Raw genomic sequence first — 19,580 nt, 5'->3', positions numbered from 1 at the left:
GTAGCTTTAAATTACTGCAGAGCTGAGCAGCATAACCTTTTTTGGGGGGGGGGGGAGTCCTCAAATGTATGTGGTTTGCATCCCCAGATTGTTATGTTTAATAAAGTTTAAATATTCAAGCTTTTGTTGGACTGTAGTGGGGAGAGTAGATGAAAGGAGTATTTCCAGAGAATTTTGAGAAATGATGAAACCACCAGGATGTCAGAGTATTGTCTTTGGGGAAAATATCTCCTTATTCTTGCTCTTTCTTGGAAACTCAAAAGATTATCCGACAAACTGTGTGGCAGCTAGCTACCCCTGTGTGGCTGGAGCAGGAGGTCCAGTGGGGCGGTAATGAGAGAGAATGTGAGAGTGATTAGACCCAGGGAGGAAGGCCTTCAGTAATAGGAGGCTTAGAATTTGGACTTTATCTTGGAAGTATAAAGTTGGCATTGAGAAAGAGGGAGGTACTATATAAATACCGATTTGTTATCTTTTCAGCTTTTTTCCCCCACATGTACCAAAAATATTTCTTTTTCTTTTTTCTTTTATTTTTTTTATGTCGAAAATGTAATTTTAATAGATAATTCTTCATCTTACATAGAAGCATAACAAAATACACCACATTCTGAAGAAACTCCAGACGTTATGAGAATAAAGAGTAGGGGAAACTCAGATGGGCTACAATATCCATTACCTTAAATTGCAAGACAAAGGTTCCAACCCACAGGTTAACATTTACATACTTAGGACTGGCTACACTGATGTCTTAAAAATAACAAGGATCAGAAATTAGATATGGAAACGGGTGGGAAAGAACAGTTTTTCTGAGGAGAGGAACTCTATCAATGCAGAAAAAATTACTGAATATCAAGCAATAGCTCTCAGAGCAAATACTGAAGGATGAAAATAAGAATCATGAACTGAGGATTTGATGTTCACAAAGGAAGAAACCTTTCGGATGACACTTATGAAGTTGGTTGCTTGAGGTCTGCTCGTGAGGTCTACAAGGAAGACTCATAAATGTCTCCGCAAACCCCAGATGGTTATCAGATTGGTGTTTCCTAATAGTATCATACACCAGTGGTCACACATGGAGTTTTCAGACAAAAACTAAGAAAGAGGTCATACCCGAAATGCCAGACAAACAAATGTGGCACAACATATGAGTCCTGCACAAAGCCAGTCACAACGGCTGCTTTGCTGTGACTCTCCTGTACAGTAATTTTCAGACATCATGGCAAGACACTAATGATCATCTAACTAATCAGACAATACATATTTCAAATTTCTAGGAGGTAAAAAAAATATCAGATACCAATGCTTTATGCATGCTCAGGGACAGCTTATAAATACTCCATTCAGTGATATCTTAACACAAGTTTGCATCGGTGAAAAGAAATGGGCAAAATCCACCTCTTGTCATTCGACTTGTCAGATGGTGAAGACCAAAACAGAATGTTCCATCAGTTTTAATTTTTAAATACGATTGTCACATTGGGAAAATGAGACAGTAAAATAAACTGTACAAAGCAAAGTAGAATAACAAAAAATATTTTACTATAACATAAGATTTACAGAAGTTTCCAGATAAGCCATACAAAATGGTCACAAGGTTTTTTTGAAGGAAGGATTCTACACTTGACAGCAAAGTCACAATGTTATTAGAGCTGTGATGTCTGTTTAATGTTCCCATTTTGGTTCAAACAATCAAGCTTGTCCATCTACAGCATCTAAATAAACTTAGACTTGGCTAGAGAGCATATTCTGAAGAACTGGTTAGATGCTTTTATCCAATGCAATTAGATCACCATAAAAAGGGGGAAAGGAGCCCATAAAATTAAAACTACCTCTCCCCCCGCCACCAAAAAAAAGATAATAAAGAGAAAACACCCACACCCCTTGCAGCTAACCCTGACCACTACCTTCATTCACAGTGCTTTATACTTTAACCACTATTGGGGAAATGAATAAAAGCAGAGAGGGGCCACTGCTTTTAAACGTTTCACAACAATCCAGATGGTACTTCTAGCCTCTGCTCATGCTTTACAACAGTGATCAGGACAAGACATAGATTTGCTAATGTGCATTTAATCACCAAAGTACTGAAGATGTCTGGGCTTTTATTCTGTAATGTTTCTAAGACTGTGTCCATTAAATGCAAACAAAAAAGGAAGAAGTCTTGGCAGAACAGGAGAAGTGATGCACACTTGATCAGATCGATTTTAAATATTATTCATGGCATATAGCCTATCCATGCTCTAGCCGTTTCTGTTGCTTGGGCTTCGTTGGTCTTCCACTGCTCTATCATTTGCTAATGGATCATCTGGATTGGGAGCACTTAACAATGCCTGGATCGATAGCAGAACTGTGCGACTCTGCAGTGCTGGGGACCACTTATCTTTCAAAGTATCTAAACATACTCTTCCCAACTTGTCTACATTAGCATGATAAATTTTGCTCATGAAACGTACTTTAGGGGCTGCCATTGGGTATTCTTCTGGAAGGAATAGTTGATGTTTAAAAGTCCTTCCCTCAAAGGGGGAATCCTGGGGGCCAGCAATGACCACATGAAAATAATGGGCGTTGCTTTTGTCAGGTTCTGCTTTAATGCCAGGAACTGGTTCCGCCAGCAAATGCTGGGTTTCCTTGATAATCCTGCAGGGCAGCCTGGCCATCTTGTCAGATCCCGAGTTCGGCTTCTGGTCTCGACACTGGCTCCACTCGCCTCGCACACCTAGTTTTCTTTTTTTAAACCTATATGTGTTCCAATCAAGAAGATTGAAAAACAGATTATTATTATAATGGAAATTTCATTTGAAATTAATTTTCATTTATAAAATTGATAGTACTTTTACTAAAATTTTGTAAACACAGAGTTGAAAACTTACTAAAAGAGGAGAAGATAAAGATAATTAGGCTATTAACTCTCTACTTTCCTACTACCAATCTCACAAGTTTATGTCCTTTGTCTTTTGGCTTAGGTATTTATTGTTTTATGAAACTTGAACACGGTAATATACTGACATTGTGGGCCCCCTTTGAACATACTAATACGTTAGGTTGGTGCTTTATCTTCTATGTAAGAATTAGTGAATGAATTTAAAATGTGAACTGTCTCATAACTAGAGTGTTCATAAGAACAGGGATCTTTTCTGTTTATCTACAAGTATATTCTGAGCACCAGGTATAGGGCTTGACTCATCAGAGGCAGAATAGTGTTGGGGGAAATAAAAGTGTATGAGTGATTTCCAATCCCAATCCCAGGTTGGGATTTCCTATTGTTTTCATTTCATGGCATTTCTCTGTCTCTCCCTGAAGTTATCCTGTGTTAAATGAAGGTAGATTAATTTAACATGTTGGAAAATCTGGTGAGATTTGCTAAGATGTTTGAAAATATTCCATTTTTTAATTTGGTAAATTGCTAGTGAGTATTCCCCTTGACTTTTGTGATCTTTATGGATTGTCCAGTTCAGGTGCACATAGTTTCCTTAATAGCTTATTATGCATTTAAAAAAAAAAAAACAAAAAAAACCCCAGGCAAATGGTTGTGTCTTCATGAGTGGTGCTGAATGTAAATCAGTGGGGAAGAGCCATGCTGAGATTTCCATGCTGAGTAAGTAAATGGAAAGGCTGGCTTATTAGCCACACATCTCCCTCCCGCATATCGGCTTTGCAGTTTGTACTAACCATATTTCTTCCTGAGGAGGATGACCATTTCCACCTGTGTATAGACTTTTGGGTCTCTTGAAAGAGTTAAATTTCAGATGTTACATTTTTGAGCCTCCAGAGACTACTGTAATAATTAGAAAATAGAGTTTAAAAAAGTATAATATAATTTGTTCTGTTTTCTTTCCATTTTATTAGGTAAAAAAGCCCCAGTTTTATTTAGTAAAGAAATGATTGAGTCAATGAAGGAAGGTTCAGTTGTTGTGGATTTAGCTGCTGAGGCTGGCGGAAACTTTGAAACCACGAAGCCAGGAGAACTTTACGTTCACAAGGTATAGGAAACAGCTGCTTCTCTCTGTGGACAATGTCCCATGGCTCACCATAGTGACTTGCAAGAGAGTATTTATGCCTCAAAGCTCAAAGTGTTCAGAGAAACTGAGGCCTGAAATTTTTTAAAATTAAAAATAGGCACATTTAAAGCTCTTTTTGAAATATACTGTTTGTGAGATGTGTGCATATTTACAAAGATCATAATTTCACAGCTTAGCCTTGGCTATGACTGCAAGCAGGAAGGTGAACAGACCGGATTAGACCTTTCAGACTATATATTTTTGTTCACGTAGGGAGTTACTCACATCGGCTACACAGACCTTCCCAGCCGAATGGCCACTCAGGCCAGCACCCTCTATTCCAACAACATCACCAAGCTCCTGAAGGCCATCAGCCCTGACAAAGATAACTTTTATTTTGAAGTGAAAGACGACTTTGACTTTGGTACAATGGGTCATGTCATTAGAGGAACTGTAGTGATGAAGGTAAGAGACCCAATCCTTCCTGCATTTTCATTACAAATGTATGTGTTATGTGTAGAGATAACTTAAAATAAAATCTTTAGGGGCACCTGGGCGGTTCAGGAAGTTGAGCATCTATCTGACTCTTGATTTTGGCACAGGTTGTGGTCCCAAGGATGCGGGATTGAGCCCTGAGTTGGGCTGCCCGCTGGGTGTGGAGCCTGCTTGGGATTCTCTCTCTTCCTCCCTCTGCCCCTCCCCTGCTCACACATGTGCTTGTGTTCTTTCTCTCTCTAAAATAAAAAAAAAAAATCTTAAAAGAAAAATGGTATTTAATTTTCTTTAATGTTTATTTATTTTTGAGAGAGACCAAGCACGAGCAAGGGAAGGGACAGAGAGAAGGACATAGAATCTGAAGAGGTCTCTAGGCTCTGAGCTGTCAGCACAGAGCCCGATGTGAGGCTCAAACCCGCGGACCATGAAATCATGACATGAGCTGAAGTCGGACACTTGGCCGACTGAGCCACCCAGGAGGCCCAGAAAAATTATATTTAAAAGAACAGCTGTTTCCCGCCCCCCCCCCACCCCCGCCAGCACTGTCATCTTCTGTGTTTTTGAAATGCTGGATTGACTTTTAGCATTGTTTTTCTAATTTCTGTTAGGATGGAGAAGTGATTTTTCCCGCTCCCACCCCGAAAAATATTCCTCAAGGTGCCCCAGTAAAACCGAAGACAGTGGCTGAGCTGGAAGCTGAAAAAGCAGCTACGGTCACCCCCTTGAGGAAGACCATGACTACGGCTTCTGCATATACAGCAGGTGAGGACCCCCTTCCTTAGGGTTGAGTCCTAATTATTTGGATTTTGTAAGAAATGTATCAGTTGTCAAAATTAGCGAACGAAATGCTGTTCTCCTTTGGATTCCATTAGGAAGTGGGCCTGTTAGAAGCGAGTTTTCATAAACGTGTTACTTGTCTCACCTCTGTGGCATTATACAGGTGCTCGCCAGATACTGGAATGAATGTGTGTGAAAGCATATACAGGCTGTTAATGCTTTTCTTTCATAGAAAACATTTAAAATATAGCTGTTAATAGCTTTATCTTCCATCAAATACATCGAGTAGTGATGTGTGTTGGATTGTGTTGGTGTTAAGTGCCCGTAAATGTAGTTCCTTATTTATCTATCTTCGTGGGTTGTAAAACATCACTTGTGATCATCTGCACATCGGGGAAGCCTAGGGAACCAAACGTTTGCATTGAAGAATCAGCAGTACGATACAGATAGAGCCCTTGAATGTTTGTCTAACATCCTAGTTATTTACCTAGTAAAAAAATTCAGGTTTTAAATTTTCATTTCTTTCTTTACAATTGAACACAAATTCTCTGCTTTTCAGTTCATCTTAACGAAAACATTAAGCAGTCACTGTAAAAGAGTGATAAATATTCATTCTGGGTATGAATTATTTGAGTTTGAAATATGGTCATTTGGTTTTAAATTGGTTTCTCTCATAGAATGAATTAAAAATATTTAGATCTACTTAGAGCCAAAGCAAAAAGAAAAGCAAACTAGAAAGAATTAAGGACCAGACAAGGCACACAATTCTTGTAGCCTCAGCATTCTCCAAATTCCCATGCGAGCCCAGATGTTTGAAAGCGAAATGTGTAACTCTCCTTGAATAAAGAGCAAGTCTCAGCAAAATGACTGAAGAGCCTCTAGTTCTGAACATGGTGAATAAATGGGGCCATGTCCCGACTTGCACTTACTTGTCAAAGAAAAAAAGAAACCAGCTTATTATATTGTACCTGCAGAGGATTTTTGGAAAGATTGTAAATTTCCATTTCTCTTTGAGATTTGTCAGGAAATAGAATGAGGCATATATGATGGTCTGTTTTTCTAGGTTTGTTTTCTGTTAAGTCAAGGTTTATTGCATTTTAATAGATATGACAATAGCATATTCTAGTGAATAAAAGGATGGCCATATACTTGTTTTTCTTTACCTTAAACTTCCTCCGTAATAATAAAAACAAGTATTTTTCTTTTACATGTGTGTTAGGAATCTATTTGAATAGTATTCTTCAAAGAATATGATTTACTTTTTTTTCCTTTCTTTTTTTTCTCTTTCTCTTCTTTTTCCTCTGTTACAAAGACTATAGAAATAGCATATTTGACATTATTAAATATGTTATAGAAAAGACATTAGTTTGTTAAATAGTTGATTAAAAAAACCTTCAGATATGTGATTTTTATCTTAGGTGCCCAACAAAAGATGGATACTTTAGTGCTTCTCGATTAATGTAGTCCTTTAATGAGTGCTAAGCATTGCACTAAACACTTCATATGCCTTAACTTATTTACTTCTTACAAGACCTCAGTGAGGTGCACATATTATTTATTATTTTCTTTTTCCAGCTGAGGACAGAGAGGGTTAATAATTTTACAGATGAGGATACTATAGCACAGACAAGTTAAATAACTTGCCTGAGATCACATAGCTAAGGAGCAGTAGACCCAGGATTTGAACGAGGCATTCTGGCTTATGAAACCATATATATATATATTTTTAAGCTTATTTATTTATTTTGAGAGAGAGAGCTCAAGGGAGTGAGAGTGCATGTGAGTCAGGGAGGGGCAAAGAGAGAATCCCAAGTAGGCTTTTCACCCTGTCAGTGCAGAGCCCGAAGTGGGGCCCGTCTCACAAACCATGAGATCATGACCTGAGCTGAACTCAAGAGTTAGACTGAGCCACCCAGGCGCCCCATGAAATGTATTCACCACAGCTCTATACAGCTTCTCTGATGTTTAGCTAGAACACAAAACAATATTCTAACTCTACCTCTAGATGGTTAATGGGCCATGCATTGGAACCCTGGAAATTTTATATGTGGGTAGGGAAATATAAATTAAAACTGCAGTCTTATTACATGATTTAAAGTAAACTTAATGTCAATTTCTAGATGTTCTAGCTGTGCCACTTAGAAAGAAGTAGTTCATATCAAGGAAAAAAAGTACCTTATTTCAGAAAGTTGAATTCCAGCTCCCTGGTCCCCCATTAGCATTATTTTTACTGACCACTAGGTAACCCTTCTGTTGCAGAACAGCCATCCACATGTTTGCTATTAAGAAAGGCAATAATTAAAGATGTATGTTCAGAGCTGACTTTGTATTCTGCACATTCTTAATTTAATTTTTTTTTTTTTTTTTTTTTTTCCTTTTCTTTGTAAAATCCTGTTTGCTGACTTGGTGTTGAGGCTGGAGCTGACTGCCCTGGCCAGCAGTCCAGTCCAGATTCAGGAGCAATTGCAAAACTTCTGTCCCGGGTGGGTGGAAGCCATATGTTTTGGGGAGGTGCTGGAGTGAATGAAATCCTTCCTACTCTTTTAAAATCCCTCTTCCTTAGCCAAATCTGAGTGACATGAAATTGGCTTCAAAAAAGTCCTGTCTTGTAAAGGTTGTGTCTTGCCCAAGTAGAAATGCTTTTTGGTAGATCTGTATAGGTCTGTAATTCTGGAACAGAAACACTCATATAAACACATGTGGCATTGTCAATGGAAATTAAAACAGGGAAGAGGACAATGGGGAAACTGTTATTCAGGTGACTCATAAATTCTACTAGATCTTTATAGCTTGTTTTATTTTGAGAGGTGGCAGTCAGGAAGTTGAGTTTGTTCATAATACCTTTAACCACCCCCCCCCCCCACTCCCATCATGAAATGTGTAAAAAATCTCATTATTGGCAAATCTCATTATTGGGTGCAGAATTTAAAAGGATTGACTATTTCACATGCTTGTGTGTGTGTGCGTGCGTGTGTGTGCTTTTAATCTTGAGGCAATTAATTGGATGTCAGTTCACACTCTTCTCTTTCTGTAGGTCTCACTGGGATTCTGGGTTTGGGCCTTGCGGCGCCCAATTTAGCCTTTTCCCAGATGGTGACCACTTTTGGCTTGGCCGGCATCGTGGGCTACCACACTGTCTGGGGAGTGACCCCTGCTCTCCACTCACCACTGATGTCTGTGACTAATGCAATCTCAGGTTTGGTCCTCTCTTGATTTCCCTCATCTTAGGTTTTCATGGGCTCTTCAATTCTCCAGCCGCTTTCAGTGAGGTTTATAAAGTCTTTGTTTACAAATTGTATGGCTTGGCATCTGAGGCGGTGGTTGTGGTGATTTGGGCTCCCACAGGGGCAAGAGTGGGGCCAGAAGTAAGGGGCTGAGCAAGTAAGTGTCAGGCCTTCAGGCTGCTCCCATCTCAAGCAGTGCAGAACCATTGTTATTTCTTTCAATTATAATTTCCTTTATTTTTATTTATTTATTAAAAAATTTTTTTTAATGTTTATTTTTATTTTTGAGAGAGAGAGATACAGAGGACGAGTAGGGGAAGGGCAGAGAGAGAGAGAGAGAGAGAGAGAGAGACACAGAATCTGCAGCAGGCTCCAGGCTCTGAGCTGTCAGCACAGAGCCCGACGTGGGGTTCGAACTCACAAACCGTGAGATCGTGACCTGAGCTGAAGTCGGACACTCAACCTACCGAGCCACCCAGGCGCCCCTACAACTTCCTTTAAAGAAGGGATTCCTGTGATATAATTTGGAAACCACTGTTTCACAGAATTATAGTTGCGACATCCGTTAGGAGCTCTTCTTAGATTCATCTAAACATTCAGCTCAGCAAGTCTGCGCGCAGCAAGCCATACCCATCCTCAGGTTCACCATGAAGGCTTTGGAACAGGAAGCCCAGCTGGCCAGCCAGAGTAGCATCAGGCATTTCTTTTTGGTGTGAGTCTTGTTGGTGGTCTGTGTGGCGGTCCACACAGTTGTCCAGGAGCTGGTCTCTTTGGCCCCCTGTGATGGCTCAGATCTAGGAATGAGACCCGCCCTGGACCTGCCCTGGCTTGGAAGTCTCATGGCACCAGTGCACAGCCCTGACAGCAGTGCTGGAGGCCCAGCGTCCGGGGTCTCTGCACGGAACGTGTCTCATTCCCAGAGGCACTGTACTCTGGAAAGTTCAAAGTTACGGCTCCACCATCATGTATTTATAGTTCGTGCCAAGTTACTTCCAGTTCAGAAGCAGTTTATCCACTTTTTGATAACGTTATTGATTTATATCTTTATCGGGGGAACAGAGCTAGAAAGTTAAAGGAAGGCTGAATTTTTATGCAAGAGGAAAAACATTTGTTAGCTTTTTGCCCACAATAGTACTTGAGTGACAGTGTTGTGTCTATACATGTGAGATCCTGCAGCTATGAATTGGGTGTGGCTGTGTCACTATGCCTGTTCACCATCTTGATTCTTTCTTCTTAGGGTTGACTGCAGTTGGTGGGTTGGCACTGATGGGAGGACATTTGTATCCTTCCACAACTTCTCAGGGCCTTGCTGCTCTTGCTACATTTATTTCCTCAGTCAACATTGCAGGTACGATGGCAATGGTGGTAAAAGAACCCACGGTGCTGTTTATGTATGTATGTATGTGATCTCTATACCCAACGTGGGACTTGAACTCACGACCCCAGGATCAAGAGTTGCATGTTCCATGCTCTTCTGAATGAATCAGCCAGGCGTGCCCCCCCCTCTCACCCCCAGTGCTACTTTTAATGGAGACATGAGAAGCAAATATAAACCGATATAGACATTTGGAGTGTTAGACATTCTGATTTTAAGAATTTAATTGTGCCTTTAAAAATGGTCTCACTCAGATCATAAATGCTCTCTGTGAAGAAAAATTATTTTGCCCACTTGTAATTTTTAGAAACCGTTTGATAAAAGAACACCCTCTTCCCCTGTGCCCCGAAATAAACAAACAGAATGATTGTCTTGCTACAGGTTAACCAGAAAGTTATTGAATGCATAGTTTTGAATTCAGTTGACTTGTAGCTATCACCGTAACATCTCTAAATGAGTATACTTTTAGATGAAATTTTAGCCTTTTGCCTTATCCTGGCCTGTGTTCCTGAAAACTGAAAGCCTGGCCCATCACTTGTATAAACTCATTTGATGCTATTTTGTGTCAAAAAATCAGTTAATATGTCCAAGAAATCTGGTGCCTGTTAATATGACATTTTTTTTCTTTTATCACTTAATATAGGTTTAACAAACAGAATAACTTATTAGAAAAAATTACTAGCCTTTGATCTTTTGCGTCCCCAAGCTGTTTGAATGCCTGTTTACTTGTAGTCACGCAGAAAGAGTTGGTGCTTCACCCTGGTCGCAAATTTTGTTTTTGAATATAGGGTTCCCTGCATTCAGGGGAACTGGCTTGAGTAATAACCTGACTTAATTTTGAGCTCCTAAAATGTTACTTAATATTATATTTATCCTTAGGTGATAAAGATGTGCTTAAAATAGGAAAAGTGTACCACTTTAAAAATCATGTTGCTAAATGAGATACCTCTTTTTGTTTTATATTTACTTTGATAAGGTGGCTTTCTGGTGACCCAGAGAATGCTGGACATGTTCAAGCGTCCCACGGACCCCCCAGAATACAACTACCTGTATCTGCTCCCTGCTGGCACCTTTGTTGGAGGATATTTAGCAGCTCTCTACAGTGGCTATAACATTGAACAAGTAAGAGGCTGTTTTGAGAATTTTTATTTTTGCCACTGTGTTTTCTTTCCAACTAGATTTCACATTATCGTTATCAAAATTCAGGCTCTAACAAGCAAATATAATAATAACTCTAGAAACATCTTGGTCAAATGGAGCATTCCTATCCCCTAAGAATCCGTACCCCAGATTCTAGTGACAGATTTGCCTGCTAACTGAATGTGCTAACGTGGGTTTCCCTGTCTGTCCCTCAGTTTTTCTACATGTAAAAAGAGTCAAGAAAGTTATTAGTATCCTCTTTATGTACCTGGCTGGATTGTTGTAGGGGTATGGTGAAATAATCAGTAAAAAATTTTGAAAATTTTCTGTTTCTCCCCCAACAAATTCAGTGCATCATCTTTTGTAAGCAGGAGATGTTATGGTCAATTCATTTAAAAAAGACAGTTTAAAAATAAACGTTATGTAGAAAAGCAGAAATAATCAAGTTGAACTTTGAAAGTTCCATGTTTCAATATAATTATAATTGAGACTCAATTTCTTTCTGAACTCAGTATTTTTTTTTTTTTATCACTTTTCAATGACTGTCATGTGATTGCATCTACTCTGACAGCAGGAAAATCGTGTCTCCCTTGGTTTCCGCTGTTCCCAGCGTTTCTTACTTGTTGATTGAATAAAATCTTTTTTGAGAACAGTTGGAGTGGTACGTCAGGGAGACCCTTGTCTGAATCCCAGATTTGCTATTTTCTGATCATTTGACCTTGGAAGAATTATGTAATAACCTCTTTAAACTTTGGTTTCCTCTTGTAACATGAGGATGATGACTCTTTCAACTTCTGTGAATCTCATGGGACTGACTTACAACTTCAGTAAAGTATAGGGCATGGTCCCTGGCATTTACTACGTCAGGGACTGGCTCCTTTACAGCGTTTGGTCAGGTCTAGAGCCCATAACTGTGTTTAAACTTAGGTATTTAAACTCTGTTTAAACTTCTGTATGCATTTGTGCGTGCCATCCAATACAAAAGAAACCAATTTACCTAAATGGTATAACTGCAAGTAGAATTTCAGGTATTTAATTTGTTAATATCCCTAATGGATAGAAAGATATATTGAAATATTCAAAGAAGTAGTCATATTGGGCCCTCTATTATCTGAATTGAAAGTTGTTCTTAGGAAATCACGTTTCCTCAAGAGAAGTCCTCCCTATGCTAATAGACTGAAAGTTTTGATAGTCTTTCTGTCTCTCTCTCTCTTTCTCTCTGCTCTTCTCTTTTGTTTGCAAAGATCATGTATCTGGGCTCAGGTCTGTGCTGTGTTGGTGCCCTGGCCGGCCTTTCCACCCAGGGAACAGCTCGTCTTGGCAATGCATTGGGCATGATTGGGGTGGCTGGAGGCCTGGCAGCCACTCTCGGAGGACTAAACCCATCCCCAGAATTGTTAGCCCAGATGTCTGGAGCAATGGCTTTGGGCGGTACCATTGGTAAGCACTTGGCAGGTTTCTACCTTTATGGGAACCCATGCCCATTTTTTAGCTCACTCTTTTGGTGCAGTTGATGTACTTACTCAATGTTAAATGTTTTAAAATGTTTGTATTTGAATGAGAATTATACCAACTATGATGACTTTTCACCAAAATAAAATACATTATATTAGAAATAAAGGTAATTATATTATTTATAACTCTCTAATTTATTCGAGCTTATTTTCTATGCTCTTGAGATTACCCATGCTTATTATCTGTTTTTAGGAATACCGTGTAAAGGTGGGCTTCTGTCCATGGCTTCCCAGCTCCATAGTTAATGACATAACCTTGGTAGTTAGAAATTGATCATGATGGTTGCATTTACACGGTGGAAATCAACAAATACTAACATATCTGGGTTTCATTTATTGTTTTGTTGATTGTCCAGCCCTGAGAAAGTGGTGGAGAAAATATTAATAATGCAGCTTAAATTCAAAAGTGTGCTGTGTCTATAGCCGTTACGTGGTGAATATCACAAAAAACTGAGCAAATATTCTCATAGTGTTTGAAAACTATCATCCGATTTAGTGAAGCAGCTGCTCACATTGTTGATAATGAGTGAGGTTCTCACATGCATCTTTCAGTTTTGTCTTACTTGTTAATGCAGACAAAAATGTCAGCCAACATTCCCATGGGAACCACACTCATTCATCAGTTGCAACCACTAGGTTGGTGACAGACACAAGAGTTGGTAAAAGTCAACAAATGCATTCTGTGAAAGTCAATTGGCTACATGGAGTTTACAATAGAGAGTATTATATGTTTTGTTATTTGAAACTTGTGTGCTCTATACCTTTATATCAGCGAAAACTCATGTACATACTTATAACAGGCACAGGCACGTGTTTTTATCCCAAGGAGCTGGTGGTTATATATTTACCAGCATAACAGTAACTTTAGACCTCCTTTTGTACTTTCGCAGGAATGCTTTGTGTCCTTTCTCAATAGTCCCTGGAAAGGAACTGGAAGGAAAATGTGTTGTAGGTTCATGGCAGAAAAACTTTTAGACAGGATCTTAGCAAGTATTCTGAGAGGCACTCCTATACCACCTGCCTAGAACCAGGCAGGAGTTCAAGAGTCTCCTCATTTGCATGTTTACTCTACCCAGCTATTTGCATGTGTTCACCTTTGCTCCCACCCACCGCCCTGAAAACCCAAGCCTTCTTCAAATTCCAGCTGTTTCTTGTGTGCTCAGGAGCAAATATTGGCTTTTGGAGAAGAGAGCTGGAGTTATTCTTGCAGTAGGGAGATGTAAAGGCATGTGAAGAAGCGTTAGTCAGGGGAGTGTTTGCAGGTTGTGAGGGAAGAGGCAGGTGTCAGTGCTGTGTGTTGGGTTTTTGGAATTGGACTGTGTGTTGAGAAAGCCTGCTATTTTGAAAGGGTATACATAGCCAGCGTCCTTACCTTCTGTATAGTCCCTGTGAGAGAATATTTAGCCCATATGAGGAAGCAGATGAATACTTATTAGTGATAATAATGGGAAACCCTTAAATGTGTATACCCAAAAAATTGAGGTATAATCGGCATACATTATATTAGTTTCAGATGTATGAAATAATGAGTCAGTATTTGTGTATATTGCAAAATAATCACAGTAAGTGTAGCAAATATCTGTCACCATACATGGTTGCAGAATTTTTTTTTTCTTGTGCCGAGAACTTTTTCTTTTTTAAATTTTATTTTAGAGAGTGTGAGCAGGGGAGACTGGCAGGCAGGGGGGAGAGAGAGAATCTTAATTAGACTCTGTGCTTAGCACAGAGCTGGACGTGGGGCTTGATCCCATGACCCTGGGATCGTGACCTGAGCCGAAATCAAGAGTTGGACGCCCAACCGACTGAGTTATCCAGGGGCCCCTTGTGATGAGAACTTTTAAGATCTACTTTCTTAGCAACTTTCAAATACGCTATACAGTATTATTAGTTATAGTCACCATGCTGTACGTTACATCCCCACGACTTATTTTGAGCCTGGAAGCTTCACCCATTTTGCCCGTCCCCCTTCCCCTGCCTCTGGCAACCACCAGTCTGTTCTCTGTATCATGAGCTTGGTTGTTTTTTTGTTTTAGGTTTCATATACAAGTGAGATCATATGGTATTTGTCTTTCTCTGTCTGACTCATTTCACCTAGCGTGATACCCTCAAGGTTCATCAATATTTTCACAAACGGCAAGATTTCTATCTTTCTTTATGGCTGAATAATGTTCAGGCATGGTCTTTATCAGAGTTGCTTCTCAAAGCTGTGTTGAGTTTTAATATCTCTTTGACCTTCATTTCCCAACAGGGCTGACAATTGCCAAACGCATCCAGATTTCTGATTTACCTCAGTTAGTTGCTGCTTTCCACAGTTTAGTGGGCTTGGCAGCGGTGCTTACTTGCATAGCTGAGTACATTGTAGAATACCCACATTTTGCTGTGGATGCAGCAGCAAATCTCACCAAGATCGTGGCCTACCTCGGTACTTACATCGGAGGCGTCACGTTCAGTGGCTCTCTTGTTGCCTATGGAAAACTGCAGGGTAAGTGATTTAGCACTTACCTATATTATTCAGTGTAAATATCTCTTGTTTAGGGGTCCATTTCAATGTTAGAAAATGGCTTAACTGTCAAAGCTGTTAGGTGAAGAATTCAGGTAGCGCTCAAATATATAAAAGACCCCCTCCTCCACATCACGGTTGCTTTCCTTTATTTGAGCCTTCCAGATTTCCTAAGGCTTTGAAGCTGTTCCTTCTGTAGACAGCCAACGGAGGAAACAAGTGCACAGAAATTTGTGTAGGGGGACTAGTTGACATTTGATGATAAATGTGAACAAAACAACATCTTCATAACCCTTAGAGATGCCTCTGTAGAGTTCACAAGAATGAACTTTATACATTTTCCAGAATAGAGAGAAGCTTATTGAATAAGCTGGTGTGGTCACTATACAGTACTTATTCTGAAAACAGGTACACATTTTACAGCTGTAGCATGGCATCTTCTGCTACTGCCAAAGTCAGCCAGGAAAATAGAAGTGGGGGTAAAAAAAAAAACAACAACAAAAAACAACAAACCTCACATAGGCTGTTTTCAGTGTTTTCATGAAAAAGTGAGTCTATATAGAAACTAGTTTATGATAGAAAAATCTGGTCTGGCCTCTCAGTAATCAAGTCATTAAAATTAAATAGGAAACTTCCATGGAACTTAAAATCCCAAAAGAACTTCAAGCCTACGATGTTCTTGTCTCATGCTTTGTTTTTAAAAACAAGTAGCAAACCAGGGCTCTGCTCCCTTGGGCTCAGTTGGTAGAGTCAGAAATGCTAATGTGCTAGGACTCTGTTTTGAAGTTTTAAATAAATGAAACCACACTTAACAACTTGTGTATCGGTCATACGGGAAAAAAGTAATTTTTTAAGATTTTGTGACAAAGAGTAAAGAAATTGTTGTGTGATCAAAGTAAAGAACAGTTAAGTTGAGCCATACTTTTCCTACTTCTGTTAACATTTGTTACATCTAAGAGCCCTAATTTGCTTTTATGTTTCAGGTCCTTTTTTTATGCTGATATAAATTTTGGTAGTTTAGGATTAAATGACGTGTGTGTGTGTGTGTGTGTGTGTGTGTGTGTGTGTGTGTGTTGTTGTTGTTGTTGTTTTAATTTAATGACACGTGCTAGGTTCTGACTGACATGCCCTTGGTCCTAGGTATCCTGAAATCTGCCCCTCTCCTGCTTCCTGGAAGGCACTTACTTAATGCAGGCCTGCTGGCTGCTAGTGTGGGTGGAATCGTCCCGTTCATGATGGACCCTAGCTTTACCACCGGCATCACCTGTCTGGGCTCTGTGTCGGCTCTCTCTGCTGTCATGGTAAGAAGTCAGAGATGGAAAGCATGCACTCAGTGAGGAACTGGCAGTATTTTGTTTGATTACAGTCTAATCATATTTCTATCTCTTCAAGACCGTTGATGGAATAAACGTGTTTCAAAATGATGTCATGTGTTCTGTTTAGAATTTGGAAAACACAGAAAAGTGTAAGAAGAAAAATCCACTCTTTCTTTCCACGTAATGGTTCCTTCCAAAGTTGTCATGTGACACATTTATTGTTCTGGGGTCTTTTCACTGGATCGGTGTGTTGGTGAATAGGGAATTTTAAAAAGCCAAGTGTTTTCAATACCATTCGTTAGGAGCCTCCCTGTTGTGACAGGGCCCACAGAATAATGCTTTGGGTTTTATGCGATAAGTGGAAGGTATTCTCTGCCAATTAGTTGTGTTAACATTTATTGGAAACTAGGATACCAAGTTAAATAACCACAGTATGTAAAATGGAATGCAGTTAATAAATCCTCTGGGCTCAGTGGGGAGTTCAGCAAAGCCTTTCATGGTAGGTTTGGTCCTCCTCTTCCTCTCTAATTTTTGTATTTAGTATATTGATACATACAGCATTCTCTAGTTGGCCATGTGCTACAGTGTAGCATTTCATTATATCAGTGTAGGAAGCCTTTGCAAACAGCTGTTATTCACTGATTCCCTTATTTGTCTAGTCTGGAGTCAACCTTATAGACAAGGTTAATGTTTTAAGTTTTTAAAATAATTTGTAGTGCTTAGCACAAAATTAGACATATAGTAATTGCTTATCAAACACATATTGGCTGCTTGATTCATGATTTACAGTGTTAAAATAATACTTATTATTATGTAATCCTAAAAGGACTGATTTTGACCAAGAAACTTTAGAAGTCTGAGAAATAACTTAAAATTCTCTTTATGACTACTGACAATCCAATTTTTTTCAGGATTATATAGCACTGATTTTTGTTTTATTTTAAACCAATGAAAAGTAGTTTTGACATTTTTTTTATTCAGGAGAGCAAAAGAGGTAAAAAAATGTCTCAAAATAAAACCAATAGCATAGAAATAGAAAATTTTAAGAATTACTATTTTTGAGAAGGGATGAATTTGATATTTCAGAGCTACTTTATGCTTTTATAAGGATGTCTGAGTAAGATAAAATATTTTGTGGACTATTTTAATTGCTTTTGACTTAATTAAGTAGCCTGTGAATACATTCACATCTTAAACTCAACGTATGTGGGAGTATGTGGAATAAAAAGCAAAACTCTTCTTCCCCATCATGTTTTTCCTTTCCTGTGTTTAGTGATTTGGGGTTGCACTAGACAGACTTTGGATTCTGTTGTATTCCTCCAAAGAATATTGATCATTATTTTTTAATTTATTTTTGTAGGCAGCTAACTTGGCTGCCTTCAGATTTCAAATCTGGCTCACCTATAATTGCGGGGGTGGGGGGCGGTGGTTGCTGAAATCTGTTATTAGATCAATGCGTAATGCATAAAGAGTGAGCCAGAGATTTGGGCCGAGTTTATATATAGAGTTTGGGGCTCCCTCTCTTCAGCCTGCTCCTTTGCAGTTTGCCTTCTGCCTTTCTAGCTGCCTTAGTCACCCTAAATCCTGTCCTTGGATCTTCAAACTAGTGAGACTGTGGGCTTGTGATTTAGTTTCAGCTCTTTCTCCTGGCACGAGCAGGTGCCTGCCCTTAGACTAACCATAAAAACCATAAAATTCACTCAGTGCTCTCACCTTTTTCCAAGTGCAGACCCCTCTCTAGTTTCTGCCTGCTTTTCATCACTGCCTTTTAGGGACTTAGGGATATTTCGGGGCGGGGAGGTGGTTCAGTGTTCTCACTTGGTGCATCTGCGGGAGAGTTGACCCGATAGGAGGCACTTGGTTGTTACTGGCAGGAGAACTTCAAGGGAAGTAGGTTAATTGGAAACCAGAATGACTAAGAACCAAGATGTCCAGTGTCAGAGGTTTTATTTTTATCGTATTAATTTTGGTTCTGCTCTGGTTTTCATCGTAGGGTGTGACTTTGACAGCTGCCATCGGGGGTGCAGACATGCCCGTCGTCATCACCGTGCTGAACAGCTACTCAGGCTGGGCCCTGTGCGCGGAGGGCTTCCTGCTCAACAACAACCTGCTGACCATCGTGGGCGCACTCATAGGCTCCTCTGGTGCCATCCTGTCCTACATCATGTGTGTGGTAAGAAACGTGTGTGAACAAAAAAGACATGGTGTTCTCAAAATAAGGATGTGTTTGGTATTTCTGTTATTTGCAATAGAAACGACTGTGTCCATTCCTATTTTCTTCAGTAGAAATCTCAGAGTGTTTCATCTGAATAAATTTGCAAGACTGCTTTTAAAGCACCCAAGTGTAGATAATTAGGAAAATTAAATATAAAGATAAAAAAATCTTCCGACTCCCTCCAGCTGGAGATAAGCATTTAAGATTTCGGTCTATCTCTTGTATTCTTTCTTTTTTTTCTCTTTTACATACCCGTGTATTTACTTGTTTGATCATATTGTATACTGTTTTACATTTTATTCTTTTCGTCTTACTATATTCTGGTCATTTTATTATTTTGAGTATTATTATTTTTTAAATAAATAATTTCTGTTTATTTTTGAGAGAGAGAGAGCACACGTGCGAGAGCAGGGGAGGGGCAGAGAGAGAGGGAGACACAGAATCCGAAGCAGGTTCCAGGCTCTGAGCTGTCAGCACAGAGCCTGACGTGGGGCTCGAACTCATGAACTGTGAGATTATGACCTGAGCCGAAGTTGGTTGGTTAACCAACTGAGCCACGCAAGTGCCCCTCTTGTCATTTCCTTATTAAAAGTGATTTTTAACTACTATTTTAATGGACTTCATGTAAATCCATCATATGGATATATAAAATTTATTTAATACTTCCCTATAAAAATTATATTGTTTGAGTTTTAATTTTTCTTTGTAGAAAATACATCTTGGGCACCTCTGATTTTTGTCTTCAGATTGATTCTTCGAAGTGAAAGAGTATGCTCATTTTTATCAGTTCTTTCTACTTATTGCTGTGTTGTTTCCGGAAAGCTTGCTTCAATTAACACTCCCACTGGTCATCTGTGAGAGTGCCTATCTTGAAGTTTTGTGGTCAGCATGATCTTTTTTAAAAAAGCAAAAAAAATTAAGAAAACAAATGCTTCTTAGCTTCCTTTTTGTTTCTAATTCTCTTCTGGATGGCAAGAAGATATCCTGCAAATAATTAAAGGTTTGACTAGAAAACGTTTTCAGATG

The 19,580-nt window shown here is 39.3% G+C and overlaps 2 protein-coding genes across 4 annotated transcripts in view; one reads left to right on the top strand and one right to left on the bottom strand.

Annotated features, from left to right (window-relative positions):
• Positions 1–19,580, top strand: part of NNT (nicotinamide nucleotide transhydrogenase) — a 95,165-nt gene that overhangs the window by 44,756 nt on the left and 30,829 nt on the right. For all 3 annotated transcript variants that reach the window (XM_049648101.1, XM_049648100.1, XM_049648102.1), the window contains 10 exons: positions 3,847–3,980; positions 4,272–4,463; positions 5,102–5,255; positions 8,305–8,466; positions 9,732–9,842; positions 10,846–10,991; positions 12,254–12,449; positions 14,772–15,005; positions 16,164–16,324; positions 18,333–18,512. In XM_049648101.1, coding sequence (XP_049504058.1) covers positions 3,847–3,980; positions 4,272–4,463; positions 5,102–5,255; positions 8,305–8,466; positions 9,732–9,842; positions 10,846–10,991; positions 12,254–12,449; positions 14,772–15,005; positions 16,164–16,324; positions 18,333–18,512 — 1,670 coding nt within the window. The remainder of the gene's footprint in view (positions 1–3,846; positions 3,981–4,271; positions 4,464–5,101; positions 5,256–8,304; positions 8,467–9,731; positions 9,843–10,845; positions 10,992–12,253; positions 12,450–14,771; positions 15,006–16,163; positions 16,325–18,332; positions 18,513–19,580) is intronic.
• Positions 2,241–2,713, bottom strand: LOC125934609 (ubiquitin-conjugating enzyme E2 N-like). Its single transcript, XM_049648104.1, has one exon. It carries the CDS (start codon positions 2,655–2,657, stop codon positions 2,241–2,243), a length of 417 nt encoding a protein of 138 aa, XP_049504061.1. The 5' UTR covers positions 2,658–2,713.

This window comes from Panthera uncia, assembly GCF_023721935.1.
Source record: "Panthera uncia isolate 11264 chromosome A1 unlocalized genomic scaffold, Puncia_PCG_1.0 HiC_scaffold_17, whole genome shotgun sequence".
Classification (NCBI taxonomy): Eukaryota; Metazoa; Chordata; class Mammalia; order Carnivora; family Felidae; genus Panthera; species Panthera uncia.
This window is presented reverse-complemented; position numbering and strand designations above follow the sequence as displayed.